Source organism: Apostichopus japonicus, chromosome 2 (assembly GCF_037975245.1).
Source record: "Apostichopus japonicus isolate 1M-3 chromosome 2, ASM3797524v1, whole genome shotgun sequence".
In the NCBI taxonomy this organism is placed as follows: Eukaryota; Metazoa; Echinodermata; class Holothuroidea; order Aspidochirotida; family Stichopodidae; genus Apostichopus; species Apostichopus japonicus.
In genome coordinates this window covers 6,139,655-6,162,524 of record NC_092562.1, presented here as the reverse complement: position 1 = coordinate 6,162,524, position 22,870 = coordinate 6,139,655, and the positions used below count along the sequence as shown (strand labels likewise).

The following is a 22,870-nucleotide window of genomic DNA, read 5'->3' as shown; positions in this document are numbered from 1 at the left end:
AAACAGTTTCAAATGTTGTGATGCCAAACGATTCCAACCATTTATTTTATTGGATAAAGAGCAAAGTAATTTATGGATACAACAGGATTTATCCCGTCCAATCGGTTTATAACCTCCCAGTCAATATAACACTGTTCATTTAACTTTCCAGTTAATTTTATTTGATTGAAGCTGATGTCATATTTATGAGTCACTTTTAGCAAGTTTGATAGATCAAAATAAAGAAGGTTTTACTTTTTGTATTTCCACCTGGAAGTATTAGTTGAAAGAAATGTTTTCAATCGCCAGTTGGTCCTCAAACCTTATATATATGTTTTTCTACTACATTATCTGCTGTTGGATTCACTAAAGAATGCCACATAAAATATAAGCATACTGTGTTTAAATTACATGTTTTACCAAATGATGCATTATCCAAATTACTAAATCAATAAGGTTGGCAAAAAGAATGATAAAAGCTACAAGGACAAGTGTTGCTCTGCCTGCCAACTATAGCATTTCACCTGTCCTTCATTTAACATACAACTTGACCTTGTATACATGTTATTATTTTGTAACAAGTGGTTGCACACTGAATTTCACTCACAACTACAAAATCTATGTTGCTGAGAATATTTTAATCAAACAAGGAGTGTTCATAATTAACACTGTAAATCCACTTCAAAACAAGAAGACAAAGAAACGAAAAAAAAAACAAAAGACAAACACCTATAAAATAAAATTAGCAAAAAAGGGAGGGAAAAAAATGGAAAAGACAACAAAAAATGTAAAGAAATATAGGAAACACTTCATCCGATATTTTACATCTACTGTATTGTGTTAGTAATTATTATTCCATACATATAAGTCAGATTTGGTCTTAGGTTTGAAACTCACACTGAATGGCAGCTCAAATACACATCAGCTTGATTTCAAAGTACAGTAATTTGACATGCCTCAACACTATAGACTCAATATATGTGTTAACACACAAACAAAGATGAATAATAGCTAAAATACACATCACCTTGATTTCAAAGTACAGTAATTTGACATGCCTCAACACTATAGACTCAATATATGTGTTAACACACAAACAAAGATGAATAATAGCTCAAATACACATCAGTTTGATTTCAAAGTACAGTAATTTGACATGCCTCAACACTATAGATTCAATATATGTGTTAACACACAAACAGAGATGAATAATAGCAAAAATACACATCACCTTGATTTCAAAGTACAGTAATTTGACATGCCTCAACACTATAGACTCAATATATGTGTTAACACACAAACAGAGATGAATAATAGCTCAAATACACATCACCTTGATTTCAAAGTACAGGAATTTTACATGCCTCAACACTATAGACTCAATATATGTGTTAACACACAAACAGAGATGAATAATAGCTCAAATACACATCACCTTGATTTCAAAGTACAGGAATTTGACATGCCTCGACACTATAGACTCAATATATGTGTTAACACACAAACAGAGATGAATAATAGCTAAAATACACATCACCTTGATTTCAAAGTAGAGTAATTTTACATGCCTCAACACTATTGACTCAATATATGTGTTAACACACAAACAGAGATAAATAATAGCTAAAATACACATCACCTTGATTTCAAAGTAGAGTAATTTTACATGCCTCAACACTATAGACTCAATATATGTGTTAACACACAAACAGAGATGAATAATAGCTAAAATACACATCACCTTGATTTCAAAGTACAGGAATTTGACATGCCTCAACACCATAGACTCAATGTAATATGTTAACACACAAACAGAGATGAACAATAGCAAAATTACACATCACCTTGATTTCAAAGTACAGTAATTTGACATGCCTCGACACCATAGACTCAATATAATATGTTAACACACAAACAAAGATGAATAATAAATGCCTCAATACCATAGACTCAACATCTCTTATCACACAAACACGCACACGCACACAAATAATGTAAGTTTTCAAAAAGTACTTTGTAATAATCTTATTGTACAAATTCTCCCGCCCGGCGGCCCCCGCCCCACAAACTGACCTCAAAGATTTAACTCTACCTACAGATAATATGAACCAAATGTTATGACAATGTAAGAGAAAGACCACTCAATAACAAGGGTTGTGCTGGGGTGTACAAGAAAGAAAGGTGTATTCCTAGGAATATCTGAAGGGGCTTGCTGTGAGGAAGCATAAATACTAGAAAAAAGTCTTTATAATTTATGGTACTTCAAAAGTGCCCATTCTCACAAATTGCAGGTGCCCCTTCTTTGTAAATGAATAGTACCATTTTGATAATTTTGTAATGCAAAAGAGTGAAAGTATTCAAATGCATAACGATATCTGTCACTTTATTTTGGATAACAGGGCTTTTTAGTCCAAATAAGTCACAGATTTGTTTCTATTATTTAAAGTGTCCAATACAAATACAACATTAAACAACAAGCTTGATACAAGAGTTCTTTAAGTTATTAATACATTATATGCAAGGCAAATGCTACAAAGCGAGTCTTCTCAGAGAAAAGTCAGACTATGTACAAGCTAAATATATAAGCCTCATTAAACCTCTGATTGCAACAACGATGCCCTGATTCATGGAAAGTGTGTTGGGTCTGTTTAAACCTGCAATGATTGATACTGCTGTTGGGTAAATGCTACATGCTGACATTTTCTTTTCAATAGTAACAGATATTCTTAGGTTTTGAACCAGCTTTAAAATGTGAAACGTTTAGAACAGACAAAATAATATCGTGTGTCATGATGTGTCCGTATGTACATAGCGAAACATATTTATATCGTAATAAAAATCAAGAGCATTAGGATTCTAACAAAAGATTTGGGTTGAGTGGAATATTCTTGACAAAATAAAGGATTCTGATTCAGAGGACACTATCTTCTGATTTTCACTGCCTTTTTTAATCAAAAGAAATCATGCAACTATTTGGGAGGGAAGACAGATTTTGACAACATCAATTTGGAACATTGAATTATTAGATTTTTATTAGATTAGCATGCAAAAGTAAAATCTGGTGTCTACTTTTCAAAATACAATTTGGAAACATTGCATTAATGGCGTTTGAGACTAATACTGCGACTGAAGATAATACATGATTTTAAAAACCACGCTTTCTACTCAATATCATGTTTATCTCCTTTTACATGATACAATATGAAACAAATGACGTCTTCTGATGTACAATAATAATAATAATTTATGAAGACTCTTCCAACCTGTTCACGTTGCCACAAATATTGATAGGATTAAACCATGATGATACCCTGCTGGCATTAGAATACTCATTAGCATAATTAGCTAATACTAATCAGCTAATTAGCATAATACTAATTAGCATACTATACCCACTACCCGTGCGCTTGTGTGATAATATCCCACATATTTGATCCATTGATATCAAGATCATTAATGTATTGCACTTTCCAGGAATGTTGGGCATTGAGGAATACACTAATCAGTTTCTCCATGTTTAATGAATGACTTTTCCAACCTACCAAACCCATTTCACGTCATCTTACATGATCATGTATATAATGATCATGATCATGTATATAAGTGACTTGATCATGCATGATCTTGTACAGAGCTATGAAGGTGTCCGTGACTCTTCCGGTTGGTGGGACCACGTCTCATCTATGATTTGATATTTGCAGATGCCCGTTGCAGGCTGCCAACATGAGGTGATCGTGGCTGTAACCATTAGCACACAGATGATATATATATATATATATATACCTTATCTCCCATACCACGAGGCTCTTTTATCTAGGTAATAGCACAAACATCACCTATCCTCTAGCTTCCGTTGAGCGATTCTACTTTTCAGGCTGTCGTTTGAATCCAACAGCCTCTGTATATGTTGAACTGTAGTTTTCCTGCTGTTTCGTAGTATCTCTGGACCATCGGCGAGAGACTGCAAGATTTGGAAGAGAGACCGAGAAATACAACCGTTAGAGCAGATGACCTCCAACAACTCCTACTTGTTTTGCTCTTTTTAATTTTTATATAGCGCTTTATACCAGCGATAGGTCTCAAAGCCTTATATTAGACGTTATATTACCCCTGGTCAATGATAACCTGTCCCAGAGACCAACCCTCCAGTCGGCAGCAGTTATATACTGCGCCCAATGACAAGTTACCTCACAGGTACCCATTTAACCCCTGGGTGGAGAGAGGCAAGTGAGATAAAGCATCTTGCCCAAGGACACAACGTAATGAACTAAAGGCAGGAATCGAACCAGCAATCCTTGAATCACGAGTCCGACGCCTTAGCCAATTGGCCACCACTTTTCATGTCAAAGGGACAAAATAACCCTAGCAACCATCTAGAGGTAGAACATTGAAAAAATAACTTCCTCCTTGCAACTAAACATCTCAGCTTTTAGAGTAGTCTCAAATGGAGTTGATGCAATGACATTTCAAGACCTTAATGGCTTGCACACATTCCTTTATGTTTGATAATTTTACCAGGTGCAACAACTGTTTTCAACTGCAAAGGACACAAACAGGGCTAACTGATTGCTCCAGACACCTTTTCAAAGCTGTAGGTTACATTCAGTTATAGCTTTGCAGAGGTGTGCACAGGATTTCAAAGGTGGTGGAGTATTCTAAAATTCTCTCAACTGACTAAGGTTAGGCATGAACCTTTAATGGAAGGGCCAGATCCACATTAAGGAGTTTGTAAAACAAAGAGGGATGTGGCTCTGCCAGGGACATTGAAGCTGATCCCATGTAGGGGATCTGGGGGTCAACCCAAATATAAAAAAAGAAAGCAAATTAGGCTACAAATGATGCACTCTAAGGCATATGTCAACGAAAAATTGGGTCTAAATGTTAGGTTGTGTCATGTGGTGTGCACCCCTAACAGTGGTCTTATCTTTCCCCGACAGAACTATTTCACCCCAAACTAAACGATGAAAGGTGGTGGTGGGGGGGGGGGGGATAGCCTTGCATCACACTGATCAAGCCATTTAATATTTGCTTGAAACTGGCTATTCATCAATCAAGCTGAGAGATATATGTGCTTGCAATTATTTTTTGATGCACCCTATTATGAGTTATTACTGTTAAATCAAACCGTGAAATTGCATGTCATGTCTTAATGTTTCATTTGGATACCTTGCAAGTCCATAAATAAATAAATAATTAGCCATGATATATATGATATTTGATAGGATACTGGTTTCCTAGCATGGTGTGGAAGGTTTTCCTCATTAGCCATACTAAGAACAGAATGAGGTTTCACTGAACAGCTGAAATATAAATCGAGGGGGGGGGGAGGGAGGGGAACCGTGCCAGCTCCCCTCCCTCTAAACTTTCTTCCAATTATTATTTACATATACCAAAGGAAACCAAACGTGTACAATTAGAAGTTAGATTGCTCTCCAACTGAAGAATTGGCATTTTAATGTTCATTGCTTTCAGTTCTTGAGGAATTAAGTTTGTAAGTAAAATTTTACTCTTAAAATAACCAATAAATAAATTTTTTCGAGCAACTGAACTTTTTGACTATTAACATGAAGAAATGGCGATAGCCAATGCTAGTGTTCATTTCTTCCGAACCAAACCACTGCATATTTATTTCATCCACATTTGAATCTGCCTTGACTACTTTCTAAGATGCCAGAATATAAATTATTCTCAAAATAGGGGTTCCTTGACCAGACCTGCTAATGTGTTCATCTTCACACTTGTGTAGTAATGTCTCCTCCAATTTTGCATAGCAGCTTCCTTTACTAATAAAACCCTGGTAGTGACATATACAACCTTCCATGTTATCAACCTTTGCCACAGTTATCTACCGTACAACTCAAGGATAAGGAATCATTCCAAAGTAGTTAAATCCTCATAATGTACCTGGGACTAGTCATTCAGAATTTGGGAGTCTATCAATCAAATCTTGATTACCCTAATTATCAGCCACCAGGGCATGTATCGGACCTATCTGGTAACTTCTTTCAATAAAGCTGAGTCTTGAAAGGTCAAACATTGGTTTTATGATTGCCGTTAATGGGATAACCATTAAATACTGAGATGGATAATCTATACATTAGTCTAGCTATAACCGACTGCAATGCATGTCACAAAATTGACTCCCATTTCTGTTTGCTTTGCAATTTTTTATTTTTCTTTTATAGTTTCCTTCTTTTTACAACCATTCACAATCATTTCTTTTTCGAAAAGTATTTTATTGTTTTTAAAAAAGAAAGCATTTATGAAAGAGAGAAGACAGTAAAATAGGTCTTGATGAATGCAAACACTTCGCTGCAAACATTCGTTCTAGAGAATATATTTGTTCCATTTTTTTATGTCCATAAATATAAATCTGTTCACTTCTAGACATGTTCACACTTCAAAAGGTCAGTCTACTTTAGGATTTAAGGCTGTTACCTTATTTACAGTGCTTTTTTTTTCTTCTCCTCCCCTCTCCTGTGCCTCACAACCTTTGCAGATACAACACGATTTATTACAATCATAATCTATCATGACATTTTTCAGGGATATGGCATCAACTTTGGACAAGTTACAAGTTTGAACTACAAGTACAAGGGTTCCTTTCTGATACTGTGGTGTTAAAAGTCTCTGGTCACAGCACAAAAGACATCTACGCCAGATACTGTACTAATGCTACCAGAGCTATGAGGCAACTTCGAAGAGGCTGGCGTGGCCAGACACTGAGATACATCTTGAGGGAGTCAAATCAAAGATGGATCACATCAAGACATGATACATTAACTTCACCGAATACCAATACTACTATCAGCCAAAAGCTCTGACGAAATTTCCACTTTTAAGCACTGATGTGGCAAACTTCAGGAAAAGAAATAAAGATGTTTAGGTTTTTGTTACTTATTTACATGACTCTTCGTATAATATATTGAGAAAACTACTTCCTATTGGATTGAATTAATAATTTACATCCATTCAAATGTCAAATTTCAAAGTACTATTTTCACAAAAAAAGTTAAAATGATTAAAATCCAGTTGAGTACTATTATCTATCAGTTCACCTGATGTTTTAACACATACCAATTGTCAGTTTGAAATATCCAGTCCTTATGAAAAATGCTGTGAATTATTTTTTAGGATATATAACAATTTTATGTTACCTAGATTTTGTCATGGCCAAAAAAACTGCAATATTTCACATTCCAGATAGTTCAAAAATTCAGCACAACCATAATACTGCGTAACATTCGGAAGGTGAAAAGGGACATCTAACTGTCACATCTTGTACCGACCTGGTCACTAAAGATGTCAGGAACTAAGAATGTATTGAACATGACCATGTGATTAGCAAAAGCCTAACCAACAAACACAATATACTATTGTGTACATGCGCTGCTTTCATCATTAGCCCTCCTGCATGATAGGATGTGAGCCTTGAACTCGGTACTGTAAATGTATATCGGCCCGGGGGGGGGGGGGCAGGAGAAGAGGGAAAAGATTAGGTGAGAATTGAGGTTATTTCAGCTGCACCTCTGTGTATTCAATAAGACACCAAATCTTTCCCCTCAAGTCAACTCCTTTCCCCACCCCGTCACCACCCCTTGGAAACACTTGTTGTCTAGCTGGGCGGTGCACTTCTTATTCTTGTCCAAACAGCTCCTGTCCTGAACCTATCTATTTCTAAGATACTTACCAAAGAATCCAGCGACTCCAGTAGTTTCAAGAATTCCTCACTGCAAGATGCTAATCTCCTTTCCAATTTCTGAAGTGCTTCTTGAACAAGAGCACTTTCTAGGAAGCCCTAGAAAAAGAAAGAAGAAAAAAAAACAAAAAGTTTATGTTAAAGTAAAATGTCTGCAATCTCACCAACTGTCTCAATACTACTTTAATAATGAACACTAATTCCTTCTGCAAATACATATATCCCCATGCACCCTCTCCTTCAAAACCACAGAATAGGGAAGCAAAATCATAACGACAATGTTACAAGTGATAACGTGCCGTTTTAAAGCAGCATTTTGAGTTTTGTCGCCGTTTTCCACTTTTTTGACAAGTCCATCAAGGTTTTTACATATATCAATCACAAAACAGCAAACTAAGATATTAGCCAAGTTTTTTCACTGCCAAAAGCGTTAATTGGCGAGTAATTAAGGACATTTGCAGATAATGAGAAAAGTGTCCTCCGACAAATTACACATTTCATATTAATCGCATACAGTTCCCCCAACCTACTAGTTTGAATTCAACCAATCAGCGTTGCAGGTTTAGTTATGAGCTGTTGCTAAAAATAGATTCAAAAAGTTGAGTTGGTAACTTGGTACAACTAGCTAGCTGGACTCTAAGAGCTCCATGGTACAACTGCCATAGACAATCTACACAAATCAAGCATGGTGCTGTATTACGTATTGGCCATTGACGTTCGTAGCTTTTAAATATTCATATTATGGGCGAGGTTTATTGAATCCCAACGTAAAATATCTTCAAGAAAAAACAAAGTTGAAAGTTTTAAATTGTTGGACTTTTATGCCCCCATTTGAAGTAAGATTTGAATAGATACAGTAAGCTAGTTATGTATGTCGTTACGGCATAGTGGAGTCAGTGAGGTTGAGAAAAACCATAGAAAAGGACGCAAAATGCTGCTTTAATAGAAGAGCTGAATTTCCTGAGGCAGGGTTTAGGTAATGACTTTGGCAAAGGACATTAAAATTTCATAGAAATGCAGTTTGTCAGCTTATTGATTATGACACATTTAATTATTACATGTCGGTTTATTACACATCAATATCATGAACGCATTCCTCCATAAAAATTAAAAATCTTGTCCAAGCTACAGTAAGATCCTGAGATACAAGGCTTTCAAAAGTTTCATACTTTTGCTACTGGTGACCTTTTTCTTCTCATTTTTATCTCTCATAAAATGGTTGATACATCTTTGAAAGTAAGTTCCACGCAGATTTAATCTCTAGAGAGTGAAAACAGCGCCCACAGCAAAGAAATAGCTAAATAGGGGTCGCCACCAACATAGGGCTGGATATCTCAGTTGGTAGAATGCTGGGCTTTGCACCCAGAGGTCACCGGTTACAATCCTGTTCTAGCCATCAATTCCTTTGTTCTTTTCCATTGTTTAATATATCCCAGTCAGTTTTCAATGAGCTGAAATTAAGTAAACTCTGACAGTTTAACGAACATTGAACAAAACAAAAGCTTGTCCTGAAACAAAAGTAAAGAAAATAAACCCAAATCAAATAAACCTTTTCAATTCCTTCCAATTCCTGAACGACCTCATTCTGTTTCTGCTCGACTTTTGCGGCGTTCTTTTTAACTGCCTCAATCTCTTGTTGCCTGGGGTCCTTTGGACGTGAATTCTGAGGTACAGAAAACGGAAAAAAATTGACATCTTTTCGACGAGATTATGCCACCAAAAGCTAACCCCCATCCCCTCCCACCCTACCCCTTGTTTTGATTTACTCATGTAATGATGGCAACATCTGTGACAGTAAGCTCCATTCAAGCTAAATCTCTAGAGAGTGATAAAAATGACAGTGTGATGAGGTTTTCTAAAAACGATCATGAGTATATAGAGCCTTCCCTCTAACTCCAATGTTCTACAAACACCATTCCACATAACAAGAGAGATGATTACGATGGGATTACTTGTACAGTAGTGGTGGTCCAAGGGGCTTGCGATTACCACATATTTCTGGACATGGAAACCTAACAACCAGTCTGTTTACAAGACCAGAGCTCAGACAAGATAGTATTTACCTATCTTGTCAAAAGTAAAATCAATTCTGGCAGTTCTTCATCCTCAAATCTGCAAATTGCACTCAGTTCAGTAAAGCTGGTGATATCAAATTCCACTGTTAAGGTCTTAAATTTTTCGAACACAAATTTTTATCCTTTGGCAAAAAACAGTGTAAAACATAGATAGTTGGGGCTCTCCAGTTCCTATAGAAATCAACTGAGGGCGCTGTCCTATAGGCCATCTCTAGTTGAATGGCAAACTCGATATCATGATAATACCATGAGTTGATCCCTTTAACTATATGTTTATAAATAATATATGAATTTCTTTTGCAAATATCGAGTAAAGGATATTTTATACTTGAAGTTTGATTGTTATACACTCCTTAACTTATGTTTTCTAAAGCACTTTCTAAGGCACTTTATTTGCCCAACTGCACTTTATCTAGAACCCTGAACTACTCAATCATCCAGGTAATAATTATAATCTATTACAAAACTATGCAGCCACATGTATGTATGTGTGTGTGCGTTAGTTTTGTATTCTGACCGAGGACTTGAACAAAAGAATTCCAGGTCCTCGGTTGTGATTTCTAAAGAATCACCACGTCCTCGGAAGAATTCTATTGTATGGGGTATTGTTAAGGTTAGGGTACGTGGATTTGAACAATGGAAAATACAATGGGGTCCTCGGTCTGAATGTAAAACAGACATGCGTGCGTGTGTGTGTGCGTGCTTGTATGTATGTCCTAGAACATTCCACATGATCCTTCTTAGATGAAAACTTCCACCTTCAGAAAACCTCAACAAACATCATCCCCAGTTGTTCATGGGAATGACTGGCAAAATCCTACCCTAACGCTTAAAATGTTACCATAAATCCAGATAAGCTTACTTTACTCCCCATCACCATAAGCCTGCTACCACTGGTTACTCCATACGCATACAAAGGCCTCTTGGGATCCGACAACTGCTTTCCTGTTATAACAACAACAACAAAAGCGAGAGGGAAAATAAATAAAACTCAAATACCAAAATAAATATTCAAAATAGGAAATGAAGTAGATAAATGTCCAAAGATATCAAACATTTACATGATTGTGAAAATTATTATCAAAATTTGACAGAATATAAATACAGAGCAAATTAGATCAGAGCAAAATTAGGTAGAGTGCCACAGAGTAGGGTTAATATTCAATCGTTGTTTGTTTGACAGCGTGCAGCTGGTTTTTATTAAAAGTTAACCATAATACGAGCCATGACTGGAAAGGTAAACACTCATCTAAGTGCTGCGTCTGAGTAACGAATGTAACATGACAGTCAAAGACAATGGCTTTCTGTGTAAGCTGAATTTACTTCATATTCTACTAGATATTTTATTGCTATTAGGCCGATGACTCTGTATTATGACCTATTAGTCCCTCCCCCAAAGCCCCTCCCCCCCCCCACACACACCCCAGGCAGTCTCGAACACTACAAAAGTCTACAGTATCACTTGCATAATGACATGTGATACACTACAAACTCATTTAATCTTGTTTGTATCAAATGTTTTTTTCTTTCCTCAAGATGGATTTGAATCACAACGTCCATCACATTGACTCCGATACTGTAATTTTACATGCTAACTTTAGTGCTCAGTTTCTGCCACAAAAGACAAAAATATGTGCAGTTTGTAATTTATTAGAAACAAAAGGTCTTTGTATTTGCCTCTCAATTACAATTAACTACTGTATGGTATATATTACCTTTGTGCCAGAAAATGGGTGAAATTATCTCCCATTGGTAAATGTGCCAGTTTGGTCATTAAAAGGATAATTCCAGTCAAAAAGTTACTTTGGCTAATGAAAGAAGTACATATATTCTTTTGAAAGTATTATAATGTGTTGAGATAAAATATGAGTTGGACACATTTTGTCTGTTCTAGAAGAACACTGTTTTACTGCCTTCTACTCTTTTGCAAATTTACATCCAATTTTCTCCTTCAGAATTAGATTGCAATGTTGAGCATACTGTGTGAATACACTACAGTACTATAACAGTCATTTGCATATACTGTACCTGTATATTGTTTTAAAACTTAAACATTCCCCTAAGATAAGAATTTGTGGAAAATTCAAGGTTAAAACAATATTTAAAGGGAAACATAATGCAACACATTTCACAGTTATCAGTTTGCAACTATGACATCACACCTGTTTGCTTCAAGGTTCACTCTATCCTTCATTATGATACAAAGCATAACAATATAATCAATATCTGCAAAAAATACAATATACAGTAGGAACTGTTTGACAACTTCAACCCGATGCTAAGAAGATGTCGCTCCTTTGTCAATTGAACAATGACATTGACAAAAATTAAATCAATATTTTTGGTAATATTATTTAAAGCAGAACCAATACTGCATTGTTAGATTGTTCAAAGATGCATTGCAAACACAGCTCTCTGGATATTATAGAATGGAACTGAACATGAGAGCAACCCAACAGAAACGGGGCCACAGTTGATGAACCCAGAATGACATACAGGTATTCATCCAGCTGCTGGCTAGCAGATCGTGTAGCAGTGATATTTACTTTGTTAATGGCTTGTGGACGACAGGTGCTTAATATCACTGTTTAAAAATATTATTGATTTAATTCTGACATGATGTTTAACTCCTCACTTAATTTTTAACAAAGAAATATTATATCGGTTTGAAAAATTTGAAAAGAGAAGAAAAACAATAAGATCAAATCACTGGGGGTGGGGTGTTCACAAACAGTATCTTACATCAACCATCAGATCTGACAACATACTGTACAGTACTTGAAGGAAACAATTCGAGTTCTTTGCAAAACTTAGCTCAGAGAACCTAATGAATGCCAGAGGAAAATATATGCTATGGGATATTCTTGTAAAGGATGTGCATCAGGGATAGGTTTGGAGCCTAACATGATGTTGTATCCTGACTACAACTGTTTCTGGACATGTAACTCAGCAAAGATAGTTGACAATTAAGAGATTTAGGATCATATAAGGAATAACTGCTTGAAAGATGCTGTGTCCATCACGTAGTGAAGTAAAACCAGTAATTATCCTGTGTACTCTCTTTGAAGCCTTTTTCAGAACCAAAGTTGAAGTGAATGCCGTGGCAGGTGATTATTAACATAGACTAAAATTGCTCTTTATAGACCTGTATTTCTTCCTCTTATTTTTATAAATATTACGGTGAAAAATCTAGGCCCAACTACTCACTTAAAAACATTGCATGGTTTCACACTAATGAACAGATACAGAACGGTAGGCCTAGAAAGTGCCACATTAAATGAAATGAATCAGTGCCTGACTGTTCTGTTTGACCACATCATACTTCTTGCTGGTGAGTTATAAGGTTTATCACAGTTATGAGATAACTCATAAATGTTTTGCATGATTTATACCAAAGAAAGCAACTAAAGTATCTTTTCCAGATGATATTGCTCTATTCAAACAATGCTTAATGGTGACTTACTAACGTGATGCTGTACTCAAGTCCTGTTACGACCTCAACAAGAGGAACTCCGAGTTGACTTCTTCAGAAGAACAAATGTTCCACATTTTCTCTGCCAAAAATGTAGCCGGTCAGAAACCACATCTTGATATCATGTTAAAAATCAGGAAGACATGACCACTTTAAGGTTTGTTGAAAGTTTATGAGATCTGTTAACAGCAGAGAGATTGAGTGACATCATACCTTTATGAATAATCTTTTGATTTTCTGGAGGGATACCAAGTACTTGATAAGCCGTCTCTTTCAAGTCAGACACGCAAACGTCTTTACTCTCTGACGCACTCACTTGAAGGTTGTACCTTTGTGGACCTGTTTGGGTAAACAATAAGAGATCTATATTAAACCTGAAAGCCAACAGGCTTTATACTGATCATTGCCTTGTCATATTGTATGTGAGAACAGCTAATAGCTCACCAACTACTCAATGCATACAACATTTTTGAGATTTGATCATTGTTCACAACTTAAAGATCTGCTTTATTGGCTGCAATTATAGCACGCTTTAGCTAGGAGAGTTTTGTGATTAAGTAATCCACCTCAAGGTACTACAATATAGCCTACATAGCTTCTTAACACCATGAGGCTCTTTGTGTAAACACTGTGTGGAAATATGTTCATGTCTACAGTGTAGTTAATGATACAGCGTTCACACAAAGACCCTCCTACAAGAAAATGTATGTGGCAGGAGTTGCAGACATATTGGAAAAAAGAGGTCATCTTACGACCAAGGCAGGTCGATTACGTAATCTCAAGAAACTTTTCCATGATAACGTGCTACAGTTGGGGTCTATACAGCAGACCTTTAAGAGACTGCAAACTCATCTCGATCTAGTGTACGTCAGAAGTTCATGATTTAGCTTTTAGGTTATAATTTACATAACTAGGGTTTCATACTTTATGGCCTGTACAGTAGAACCAACAGGGTTATGGTATCGATTAAGGTACAGATTAAAGCAAGTAATCATAAATGCAGTTTTCAGACTAAGCTTTGACCTGTGTTGACCTCAAATGACCTCTGACTGCTCTGCAAACATATATGGTACTTGTACTCACAAAGGTGGATCTAAATATAGAGTATGAAGTTCATTCATGTTTTACTTTTGGAGTTGTTTATGGAATCGATTAAGGTACAGATTAACGCAAGTAATCATAAATGCAGTTTTCAGACTAAGCTTTGACCTGTGTTGACCTCGAATGACCTCTGACTGCTCTGCAAACAATATGGTACTTGTACTCACAAAGGTTAATCTAAATATAGAGTATGCATTTCATTTATGTTTTAGTTTTGGAGTTGTTTACAAGATTTTCAGAATGTAACTGAGCTGTTGACCCTAAATGTCCTTCGACCGCCATTAAATCCAATTTGAGTCTTGCACCGTGAACCTATAGTACATACCAAGAAGAAAGCTCAACCACGGTGTCCTCTATCAGATATCATGTTTAAAAGCTAAAGTTTACCACAGACATGTACACCAACACAATATCACCTAGAGATTCCTTTTGCCTTTGGCAAGAAATCAATAAAAAGCAGTGTCCAAGTTCCTATTACTATGCAAAACAAGTATACATTCCACAAAGAAGTACTGTACATAGTAGAGATATGCAAATTTAAGTAGATAACGTTTTCAACAGAAGCTAATCAGGAGGATATCCTGTGCGGATTAAAGTTAGTTTCATAGAAAATAGACAACCTGCTAACAAGTAAACCTTCTAACCAACAGTCAATTGCTTTAAAATTTTGTCTACATCTTGATGTCCGCGAGTAAACCAAGGACCTGCCAACACCTCTTGTGTGCTTGAAATAACATATTAACCTCAAATGCAGTGATCCAATACCACCTAACAGGAATTTAGTTGATTAAGTTGGTAGGAATGTAGCATTAATAGCCGTTATGAAACACTCGTCAGTACCATTTGTTGTAATGCACGATTTAGCTCGGCCATTTTCCTATCTACATTGTCAGCCAAATGCAGAGAAACCACACACCTCCAGATGTGATCATTTCCCTTACGTACAGTAAGTCTTCAGTTCTGAGGAACAAAATACAGTACCTCTTTGATTAGGAAGAACACAGTTTGCAAGTACTACACCATTTTCAGTCTCAAGATGAAATACTTCAAGCTAACTGTGGGTAAGGTGGCCACTGACATGTCGGATTGAACGACACATCCAGAGGCATCAAGAGTCAGGTTGGACCCCGGTTATAATTATGTCACAAGTTCCCTCCTTTACATACCCTCCCATCTATCTTTATACCTTACAAAAATCAGGATGCACTAAACGTTGCCCCATATTTCCAAGGGCCCATCCATATTTTCCCAAGCACCTTATTAACCCCCAGGTACCTGGACTGCACCTTTCCTGACCTCCTCCCATCAAGCCTGGACACATTGATGACTTGAGGATATGGGGTGCCAAGACAGCATGGGAGGCAAGACATAAAGCATGTTTCAAGCTTGTGAGAAACCCTGCAGGTTACATACTATATATATGAAATGTCAATCACAGAATACTACTGCATTTACGTTTAACAGTAAGCCTAGGCTAACTATGCATATATAGAGTAATGACAACAAAATCACATTCATCATTTTTTCCAATTATTTTTGTGTTTTTGTATTATGTATGTGTGCATTCTCCCGTTTTGTCATAGTTACATCCTGTCCTTATTGCTTTTAAATAAGTGATCTTGAACCATAACATGGATTGCATTGTAAAGAGGAACTAACCAGTGACTTATTCTAAAATTGTGTTTGATACTGCCGTGCAGTAAATAGTCGCTCAATCACGATGATGTACTGTCTTGCTTCAGACTGAGATGGAACAAAGAAACATATTCTATCATCTTTGTTAAATAGTCAATATCAAAGCAACCATTGGACATACAGTAAGCCTATACAGTAGCTGAGAAAAACGAACAAAAACCACATTTCACAGGTACATTTGCTTTGCTTGTCATTGAAACCATGGGCATGAGTGTACAGTGTGCAGCCAAACATAACTGCATTGGCAACATTGTTTCTCATTAAAAAGTAAATATATCCTCAAGTTTGTGTGATAATTTACTACACAGTATAAACAAACAAGGGAGAGTTTTCTATACCGTCGAGATCGAACGCATGAGGCTTTACTCAGTTAGGCCACTGTGACTTATATTTGCAACTGTAAATGTTAGGCTAATGCTATCTACAGTATCAACTATAATACATGCCACCACAGTCACACTCCCAGCCTAGCCTACGCTATTGTCATTGGTTCAGTATTACAGTAGTATTAGGCTAGTGTAGCAACAGTAAAACCGTTTGTTGAATTTGTTTCCTTTTGCTTTATTTCTGAATTACCGTGAGCAAGAATGACAAAGATGGTGTCTCGTATTGTTTCTTCACCCATTTCAGAAGTGAACCGCCATTCTCTTCCTTATATGGGATTCGGTCCACACATATTACTCGTAAACTTCGTGGATGTGCATTATCGATCACTATTGATCAAGTGACCAATCTTTGGATGTCAAACTTGCTAGATTAATTCTAGTCTAGGAAGGAATCGATAGTACGGGGGTTCAACCTGGCGTCCCGACAGGAAAGATAACACTGCTTCCCATATGTTACCGATCATATGTTTGTGTCAAATTAACCGCTAATGCCGCATATTATTAAACAAAGTGTCTATCCCATCACTTACTTCCGTTAACAGAAGATGGATATATCCAGCTGGAAATTTCTTGGCTTTACTTTTGATTGGCTCTTAAATTCGGAGGTATGTGCTGATTAATGGTTATATTTGTTTATTCCCATCATAGTAGACTACATTAGAAGCTCAGTTGTATAGAATCCCCCATGAATTCATGTCCCGATAAGCATTCGAATCAGAAGGGTCTAATAATAATCGTTTCATTTCAATGAACTTGACGTAACCCCGTCATGATTATACGGTTACTGCCTCGATGTAAGCGAAGTGCAGGGTTTTGAGTGAATCAAGTTGTCTAATTTTCGTTTCCAGGCTCTATCCTGGAGAGCTTTTCTTGATTTTCGTTGACGTTATTTTACTATCTACATGTGATTTAACTTATTTTTAATTCATCTAAAAACTTATTTACTTTTAATCATGATTCTTATGCATAAACGAGAGAAGAAGAGGCGGAAAAGAAATCCTTGAAATCAACACTAGAAAACAACTGGAGCATTCGTCTATTCTGGAGTGATCGCGGCTGTAATTTCTACTGTATGGCTTCGCAGCAGCCTAAACCTTTCAATCAACCACCAGGCAAGATGTGATAACCGTACCCTCTACCAGACGCTACAAGGAGTCAAATCCTGTAATCTCTATGAACCATTCATCTTGGAAAATGATTTCAGAAATACAAATGAGAGCAAAAGTACGACAATTTATAGACGCCATGAATCGTTAAGCCTGTTTCTTTCTTCCTGAATAATACCAAATACAATTTGAAATATTTTTAAATGCTTATTTTGATGCACCGTATCGCAACAATTAATTGAAAACAGTTAGACTGAAACTTTCAATAAAAAAATAAAAAACATATTTGCAAATGAATCACTTTGCGGAGAAGTAAGGCCTAATTTATTAGTAAATATGTCTCAAAATTTACAAATTGAAGTCTATTTCTTTTTCTGGAGGAACATGCCACATATTGGCCACTCCTTCTTGGGAATTGACTTCAATGACCCATAAGTAGGCTTTACCATGATAGCTATTATACCTCAAATGTACTAAGTTATTTAAATAGTTAATAATTCAAAGTAGTTGTATATAATTCATCCTTCTGTTTTTTTCCCTTCATTGATATCTGCGTGTGTTTGCATTGGTATGTTAACAATAGTAGGAGTAGTAGTTGTAGTAATAGTAGTAATTATAATAATGTTAGTAATAATAATAATAATTATAATAATAACAACAACAATAACAATAATAAAGGCAGTTATTTTTGCCACGATTAAGCGACCACGAATGTGGGAAATACTCGCAAGGGCTTATTACAACTTACACGTCGGGTGGCTTCCAATTCAACATTTTAACTCAAATTTGCAATCTTTTCAATTTAGAAAGTCTTTTCAAATGGGAAACCCTTAGATTGCTCTTGGATGAAAAGCAAACCTTACTATATCCCGGCCGGGAGTCGAACCACGAACCTCCCGATTTCGTCAAGCCGCACTGCTATAAACGCCACCGCATTTATCTACTCGACGACCACAGCACCGCAATCGAATATAGATTTTGAAATCCTTTCCTCTCTTAAAGGGTTAAGGTATATTACGGACCAAAATGGTCATGAAAAGTTGACCTTTCTCTGATACTATTATAACAAGTTTGTTGGAGCTTACCCAATGGTTATTTGGTGTTATTCACTCTGTAGTATTATCAGTTATTTCTTGGTTTCACTCAATGATTTTCAATCACAAATTCTTGGGAAAATAACCCCCTCATGCGATCCCCCGGATTCTTCACATGATCAGGTTAAATGTTGTTCGGCGATCTTCTGCACATTATAATGTATATGAAAGATGAACTATTATTTATTTACATAAATACTTTTTAAGATTTAAGAAAAGTCACCCAAGGAAGAGCCTGGGCACGAAAACCAAACTACTGATCCCCTCTCAACCGCAGCCCGTGGCATTGCATCGAGACTGTGCCATGTTCATCGTCAAATGTGTATTACGAGTCTCTTAGAAATCAGATACAATATATGAGTATTGCCGAAAGGCTGAGAAGCCTTATAGGCACTATTAAACAAGTTATACTTTTTAAGAAAAGTCACCCAGGAAAGAACATGGGCACGAAGAGCCAAACAACGAACAATCCTGATCCGCTCACAACACCACTGAGTACCCCTTGCTTCGAGACTGTGTGATCATAGGCTATATCAAGCAAGTTTATTGACATCGCCGGGTAAAACCACCTATTGTGTTTAGAGGTATCGCAATACATTGTGCGAATGACTATATAGTCCAGGAGCCCAGAAGGTTTATTCAGCTGAAGAGGTACAAAAGGTTTGGTGGCCTGATTGTGTTGGTAGGTGACCAAGCTTCAATAAAATGTGTTGCTGCCGGGGCACACCCTGCATGGTAGGTGAGGGGGTCACAAAATAGGGGGGGAAAATATGCTTTTATTTAGCTGAAGAGGTACAAGCACAAAAGTTGCTGGGTCTTATACCCAGGAGGGTACTTTGCATCATGGTGGCAATGCCAGCAATATCTACCTGCATGGGGCCCCAGACAGTAGCCCAAAAGGGCCCCGCCCATATGGTATTATTCAGCTGAAAAGGTACAAGGGTGAGTTCTTTTGCATTTGAACTATTACACATTGGGGTATACTAAAACACTAATGACAGTAACTCTGTCCTGCATAGGGGCCCAAACAGTAGCCCTAAGAATGGGCCATGCGGACCAATCAGCTGTTGGCTAATTTATCTAGCTGAAAAGGTACATAAACAAAACTTGTTGGATACTGCTCCCAGCAATACTTATTACATTGCTGTAGCAACAACAGCAATATCTGCCTGCATGGGGCCCCAGACAGTAGCCCAAAAGGGCCCCGCCCATATGGTGTTATTCAGCTGAAGAGGTACAAGGGTAAATCCTCTTACATTTGAACTATTACACATTGGGGTGCACTCAAATACTAATGACAGTAACTTTGTCCTGCATGGGGGCCCAAACAGTAGCCCTAAAAATGGGCCATGCGGTACAACCAGCTGTTAGCTAATTTATCTAGCTGAACAGGTACATAAACAAAACTTGTTGGATACTGCTCCCAGCAAGACTAATTACATTGCTGTAGCAACAACAGCAATATCTGCCTGCATTGGGCCACAGACAGTGGCCCCAAAAGGGCCCCGCCCATATGGTATTATTCAGCTGAAGAGGTACAAGGGTAGATCCTTTTGCATTTGAACTATTACACATCGGGGTATACAATAATGCTAATTACAGTAACTTTGTCCTGCATAGGGGCCCAAACAGTAACCCTAAAGATAGGCTCTTCGGCCCAACCATTGGTTAGCTAATTTTTCTAGCTGAACAGGTACATAAACAAAACTTGTTGGATACTGCTCCCAGCAAGACTAATTACTTTGCTGTAGCAATAACAGCAATATCTGCCTGGATGGGGCCCCAGACAGTAGCCCAAAAAGGGCCCGCCCATATGGTATTATTCAGCTGAAACGACACAAGGGTAGATCCTTTTGCATTTGAACAAATACACATCGGGTATACTAAAACACTAATGACAGTATCTTTGTCCTGCATGGTGGCCCAAACAGTAGCTCTAAAAATAGGCCCTGTTGCCTTATCAGTCTTCGACTGATTTAGTAGAAGGTACATAAATTCAACTTGTTGGATACTGGCCCCAGCAATATTTGTTATATTATAATAGCAATAACAGCAATATTTGCCTGATTGGGGCTCCAGACAGAGGTCCCGAAAGGCCCGTATGATGTTATTCAGTCAAAGTAGTACAAGGGTGAATCTTTCAGCATTGATGCTGATACATTTAGGTTTACCCAAGTAGGTCTACCAATGTCACCAACTTCGTTCTGCACTGGGGCCCAGACAATATAGCCCAACAATCAATTTGACACCATTTTGTATATCTTAGGCAACTTTGATTTGCTTTCAAACGTACAGCCACCTGCTTACTCCCATGCATGCTATTTCACTAATACTTGTATAATTTTGTTAACATAAGTTTAGCACACAGGATTATAACGAAGGAGTGTTACTAGATGCCCATAGCTAGGTACAAAAGTTACGAATGTACAGAAAAGTAACAAGTACTGTAAGTCAGTGGAATTTTCTGAAATGTAAGCTGCTGACACTATTATTGTCCATTGTCACAGCAGTACATGGAAAATACCGCACTTGACTCAGCGAGTAATATTTTGCAGAACTTATACAATACTGCCAAATATTGTTACATGTTAGGGTCAACCAAGAATAGGCCCAAAATCAAAACTACATCAATGTTCAACAGCCTCATAAGTTCTGGGTTACAGGTTTTGTACATGTCAAGCAGATGGAATGTTGCTCCAGGGTGTGGTGGTAGTTTTGTTTTTAACCACTGCAAACAGATGGGTTTTATTACATAATAACTATGAAATCCATAAGTTCTTGTCAATAGAGAATATTACCTTTCTGCCCGTTCTATTGTGTTGATGTATGTCACAATATAATGATCATTTACGACATAGAATGGCACAAGTAATTGTTTACGTTCTCATCAAGGGTCCTAATCCTCATCCTCACATTCACTCTCACTGTCATCACTCCATGGCTGATCATCCAACTCACTGTCATCATCAACATCTGCTACGTCCATATCATATTTTCTCATATTTTCTGCATAGTTGTCTCTTGGATCAACGACAGCATCCAAAGCCAGAGTCATTACTTCACGCTCATGTACTGGCTCCGAGTCTTCACTGGACAATGTATCGGGTAGAGCTTCTCCTTCAAACCAATGGGGCACATACAGTCCATCATCATTGGCGATCCATCCATCATTCAATGGGTGCAGGTCTTTGGTTGGTTGTTTGGTATGTGCATGGCTCCACATCGTAGCAATGAAGTTTGCCCGTAATACGTGTTGATACAGTACCTTCTCACATGATGGTAAAGATGAGCAATTGATGTTCTTTACGTGTACCGCTTGCTGTTTTCTTTTAGTCATCTTGGTGAAAGACTGGTGCCTGGCTTCATTGATGTCGTCCAATGCCTTGAATCCATAGATCCTGCAATAAAATGCAGTCACTGCAGGTTTATCGACAGCATTGGTGCATAAGGACTTCAGTGCCTCAACGTAATCAGGGTCTTTCTCTAGATAACTGAAGGGTACAGACTTGCCTTTCCGGTAGAACGCAGAGTTGTAGTCACAGCCAGTCAGAGCATGAAAACCAATGAGAGCTTCACTCAAACCTGTTTGCTTTCTTTCAAGCTCTCGTGAGATGTTGGTTACGTTTATGAATCGTCTTTTGTTTCCTGAACCAAAGTCCAGAGTGATCATCGATGAGGCTGACAAGACCTATCAGAACAGCGAGAACATCAGTATGAGAAGATCTGACCATAATGTTTCCACCAATTCTGTAGGCGGGAAATACCAGGAGAGTGTCAGCTTCCTCATGGACCCCCTGGTACTCTGGTGGCTTTTCAACTCTGAGAATACCCATTTGCTTCACCTTCAGCTGGATACACTTACCACCAAGAGATACATACACAGTCTTGTTCCCAACGATCAGGGCATATTGCTCTTTCTGTATCTCCTGTAGTAGGAACTGTACAAAGGCTTCCTTAAATGCCCCGTCGTCAAGCAGATCAGTGCCTTTCCTCTTCTGTTGCATTTCTGCCCCTGTTATGCAGAACATGCTACTCTCGTCCAAAACAGCTCCTCTATTCATCCTTTCAATATCTTTGATTGATGGCTGAATATATCTATCTAGCACCAGATGAACAGACTGGCCTCTGGCTGAGCATACCTTTATCATGATGTCAGTAACTATTTTGCCATAGGTTGATGTACTGGGATGTGGCAGAATTTCATGCAAGACAAGCCCTCCATCAAACAGGGTGGCATCAATCATAGAAACCGGCCTTTCTTCA

At 37.5% G+C, this 22,870-nt stretch overlaps 1 protein-coding gene across 1 annotated transcript; it reads right to left on the bottom strand.

Annotated features, from left to right (window-relative positions):
- Positions 1-796: 796 nt before the first annotated feature.
- LOC139976201 (BAG family molecular chaperone regulator 1-like) lies at positions 797-16,762 on the bottom strand. The gene is made up of 6 exons (XM_071984724.1): positions 16,598-16,762; positions 13,439-13,564; positions 10,616-10,698; positions 9,228-9,341; positions 7,670-7,777; positions 797-3,940 (listed from the first exon to the last, which is right to left on the bottom strand). The coding sequence occupies exons 1-6, from the start codon at positions 16,644-16,646 to the stop codon at positions 3,812-3,814; spliced, it is 609 nt and encodes a 202-aa protein (XP_071840825.1). The 5' UTR covers positions 16,647-16,762; the 3' UTR covers positions 797-3,811.
- Between the last annotated feature and the right edge of the window lie 6,108 nt (positions 16,763-22,870).